General features: G+C 58.6%; 2 protein-coding genes across 2 annotated transcripts in view; one reads left to right on the top strand and one right to left on the bottom strand.

Annotated features, from left to right (window-relative positions):
* ETH_00005360 (uncharacterized protein) overlaps positions 1-1,205 on the bottom strand; it is a gene marked incomplete at both ends in the record, with an annotated part of 2,139 nt that extends 934 nt beyond the window's left edge. The window contains 2 exons of the mRNA XM_013372463.1: positions 474-656; positions 891-1,205. Coding sequence (XP_013227917.1) covers positions 474-656; positions 891-1,205 — 498 coding nt within the window. The remainder of the gene's footprint in view (positions 1-473; positions 657-890) is intronic.
* Positions 1,206-1,795: 590 nt separating this feature from the next.
* ETH_00005355 (uncharacterized protein) lies at positions 1,796-2,652 on the top strand (the record flags this gene model as incomplete). Its single annotated transcript, XM_013372462.1, has 2 exons — positions 1,796-2,518; positions 2,605-2,652. 2 exons carry the CDS (start codon positions 1,796-1,798, stop codon positions 2,650-2,652), a joined length of 771 nt encoding a protein of 256 aa, XP_013227916.1.
* Between the last annotated feature and the right edge of the window lie 105 nt (positions 2,653-2,757).

The following is a 2,757-nucleotide window of genomic DNA, read 5'->3' as shown; positions in this document are numbered from 1 at the left end:
TCCCTACACGACGCTCTTCCGATCTGTTTGTGCTGCTGCTGGTGCTGCTGGAGCTGCTGTTGGTGCTGATGGCGTTGCTGGTGCTGCTGTTGGTGTTGCTGCTGCTGGGGCTGATGCTGCTGCCGTTAGTGCTGGTGCTGGTGCTGCTGTTGCTGCTGCTGGTGCTGCTGCTGGTGCTGCTGCTGTTGAGTTGGCCACCGCATGGGGGGGGGGCTTGCTGCAGCTGGTGCGATTGTTGCTGTTGCTGCTGCTGCTGCTTCTGACGCTAAGGGCTCGAGAAGCGGAAAAGCTGCTGCGGTGCAGCAGCACCAGCAGCAGCAACTGCTGCTGCTGGACTAGTCCTGTCCCTGCTGCTGCTGCAGCTGCTGCCGCAGCAGCTCCTGCTGCATGCGCTGAAACACTTTGGGGCAAACAGCCTGCAGCAAACCTTCGAAGGATTCAAAAATAGCAGCAGGGTGCTGGGGTGTACGTACACCCCAAGCCTCCAGCTGCTGCAGGCGCTGCTGCTGCTGCTGCTGCTGCTGCTCTTTTTGCGCCTCTTCCCCTTCGTCCTTGCCCAGCCCCTGCGGTTGCTGCAGCAGCAGCAGCTGCTGCTGCTGCTCCGCCTTGATGGCAATTTGGGGCGACTGGCCAGGCAGGCAGTCGAGGTGCAGCAGCTGCAGCAGCAAGGGGACAAAGCAGCACAGCAGCAGCAGCAACAGACAACTAATCGACAAAGCGGAAAGCAGCAGCAAAACGACAGCTTCAGCTTCAAGAACTGTGCCGTATTGAGGATTCGCGGCTGCAGCAGGAGTGACAGCACTGCAGCAGCAACAGCAGAACTGCAGCAGCAGCAACAGCAGCACTGCAGCAGCAGCAGCACAGCAGCAGCTGCTGCTTAGATATCGTACTCTAAGCCCGTCGATTTGCAAACTGACGAAGAGCAGCAAAGAGCCCAAGGGGTGGCCTAGTGCGCACAGAAATAGCTGCTGCTGCTGCTGCTTCTGCTGCTGCTGCTGCTTCTGTTGTCCCAGCTGCAGCTGCTGCGTTTGCTGCTGCCGCTCCTGCTGCTGTTGCCCAGTAAGCAAAGAGCTGCGCAGCGGATCCCCAGGCGTTGCAGCAGCAGCAGCAGCAGGAGCGCGAATTGCGGCAAACTCAGCAAACGGGGTGTATGTACGGCGCAGACAGTCGATCTCTTGCCGTAGTAGATCGGCAGGACAGACCATGAGGGTTTAGGGTTTAGGGGTTTAGGGTTTGGGGTGTGCGGTCTAGGGTTTAGGGTTTGGCGTTTGCACAGGCAGCTGAGGGTGCAAAATGGAGCATCGTGAGCTGATAATGAAAGGAAAAAGGAATGGCGAAAAGCAGCAGCAGCATGTTGGTGCTGCTGCTGCTGGTCCGGGCTGCAGCAGCACCACCGACCCCACCGTGCTGCTGCTGCTGCTGCTGCTGCTGCATGCAGCTGCATGAACTGCAGCAGCAGCGCTCTTTAAATGCTGCTTAAAAGAGATTATTTATGAAATTATGTTTCCAGTAATTCTTGTTGCCGCCATATCGCACGGACAGCAGCTGTAGCAGCAGCAGCTGCTGCATGGCACCAGCAGCAGCAGCAGCAGCTGCTGCTGAAGCAAAGCGGAGAGACCAGACAGACTTTTTATTTTATTACTTCTGATCAAGCCTTCTTTTGCCTGTTTGTCCTTCGCAGCAGTGACAGAAGCAACAACTGCCGCAACAGCTGCAGCAAAAGCTGCCACAGCAGCAGCAGCAACAGCAGTAACTGCAGTTTCACTGGCAGCAGCTGCGCTTTTCAAGGGCGTCAATGTTGGCTGACGGCAGCAGCAGCAGCAGCAGTGGATTTCCATCTCCTGCATCGCTGCTGCTGGCTCCAACAGCTACAGCAGCAGCAGGGCTTTTCAGTGGCAAGCGCAGCAGCGACGCCAGCGAAAAGCAGCAGCAGCAGCAGCAGCAGCAGCAGCAAATGATGCGGCTTGTGCTAGAACTGTGGGGCCCCCGCTTTGTTTCAGATGTTTTGGCCTGGGAAGCCCTCACGTTCCCTACCGTCCCATCAGCAGCAGCAGCAGCAGCTGCTGCTGCTGCTGCTACTTCTGAGAGCAGCAAAAACAAGCTCGACAAGCATCAGCCTCGCAGAGGGTGCGACAAATGCTGCTGCTGCGGCGCGTGCTGCAGCAGCTGCTGCTGCTGCTGTTTGCTGAAGGAAGCTGAGAGAAGACTGAGACAAGAAGCAGCGCTGCCGCCGGCGCAGCCGCCGCCGCAGCAGCAGCAGCAGCAACATCACTACCTTCAGCAGCAGCAAAAGGGTCTCCCGTCCGCCACGCGAGTTGTGAAGGAGTACGCGCAGAAGGTAGCAGCAGCAGCTGCTGCTGGGCAGCAGGAGCAGCTGCAGCAGCTGCTGCAGGGCCTCAGGGAGGAGCCGGACATGCAGCTGCTGCTGGGGCCACAGTTCGAAGACAGCAGCAGCAGCACAAGCAGCAGCAGCATCAGCCTTCTCTGGCAGCAACAGAAGCTGGCTTTGCACGCCGCAGTGATTCGCGCTGCTGCTCTCGAGTTGCTGCTGCACCTGCTGCTGCCAATTCAGCACACCCTCCGCACCTGCTGCCTCTCTTGCAGCAGCAGCAGCAGCTGCAGCAGCAGGAGCAGCAGCAGCAGCAGCATTGACTGGGGTGTGGGCGTTTTATCCTCTCTTCGCATTTTGTCTCGGGAAGCAGCACTGGTCTCGCTGCGCCATGAGCTTTGCGCAGACAGTGCAGCAGCAGCAGCAGC

Source organism: Eimeria tenella, genomic scaffold (assembly GCF_000499545.2).
Source record: "Eimeria tenella Houghton genomic scaffold, Eth_scaff1, whole genome shotgun sequence".
Lineage (NCBI taxonomy): Eukaryota > Apicomplexa > Conoidasida > Eucoccidiorida > Eimeriidae > Eimeria > Eimeria tenella.
The sequence above is the reverse complement of the archived record's forward strand: the minus strand, read 5'-3'. Positions and strand labels throughout refer to the sequence as shown.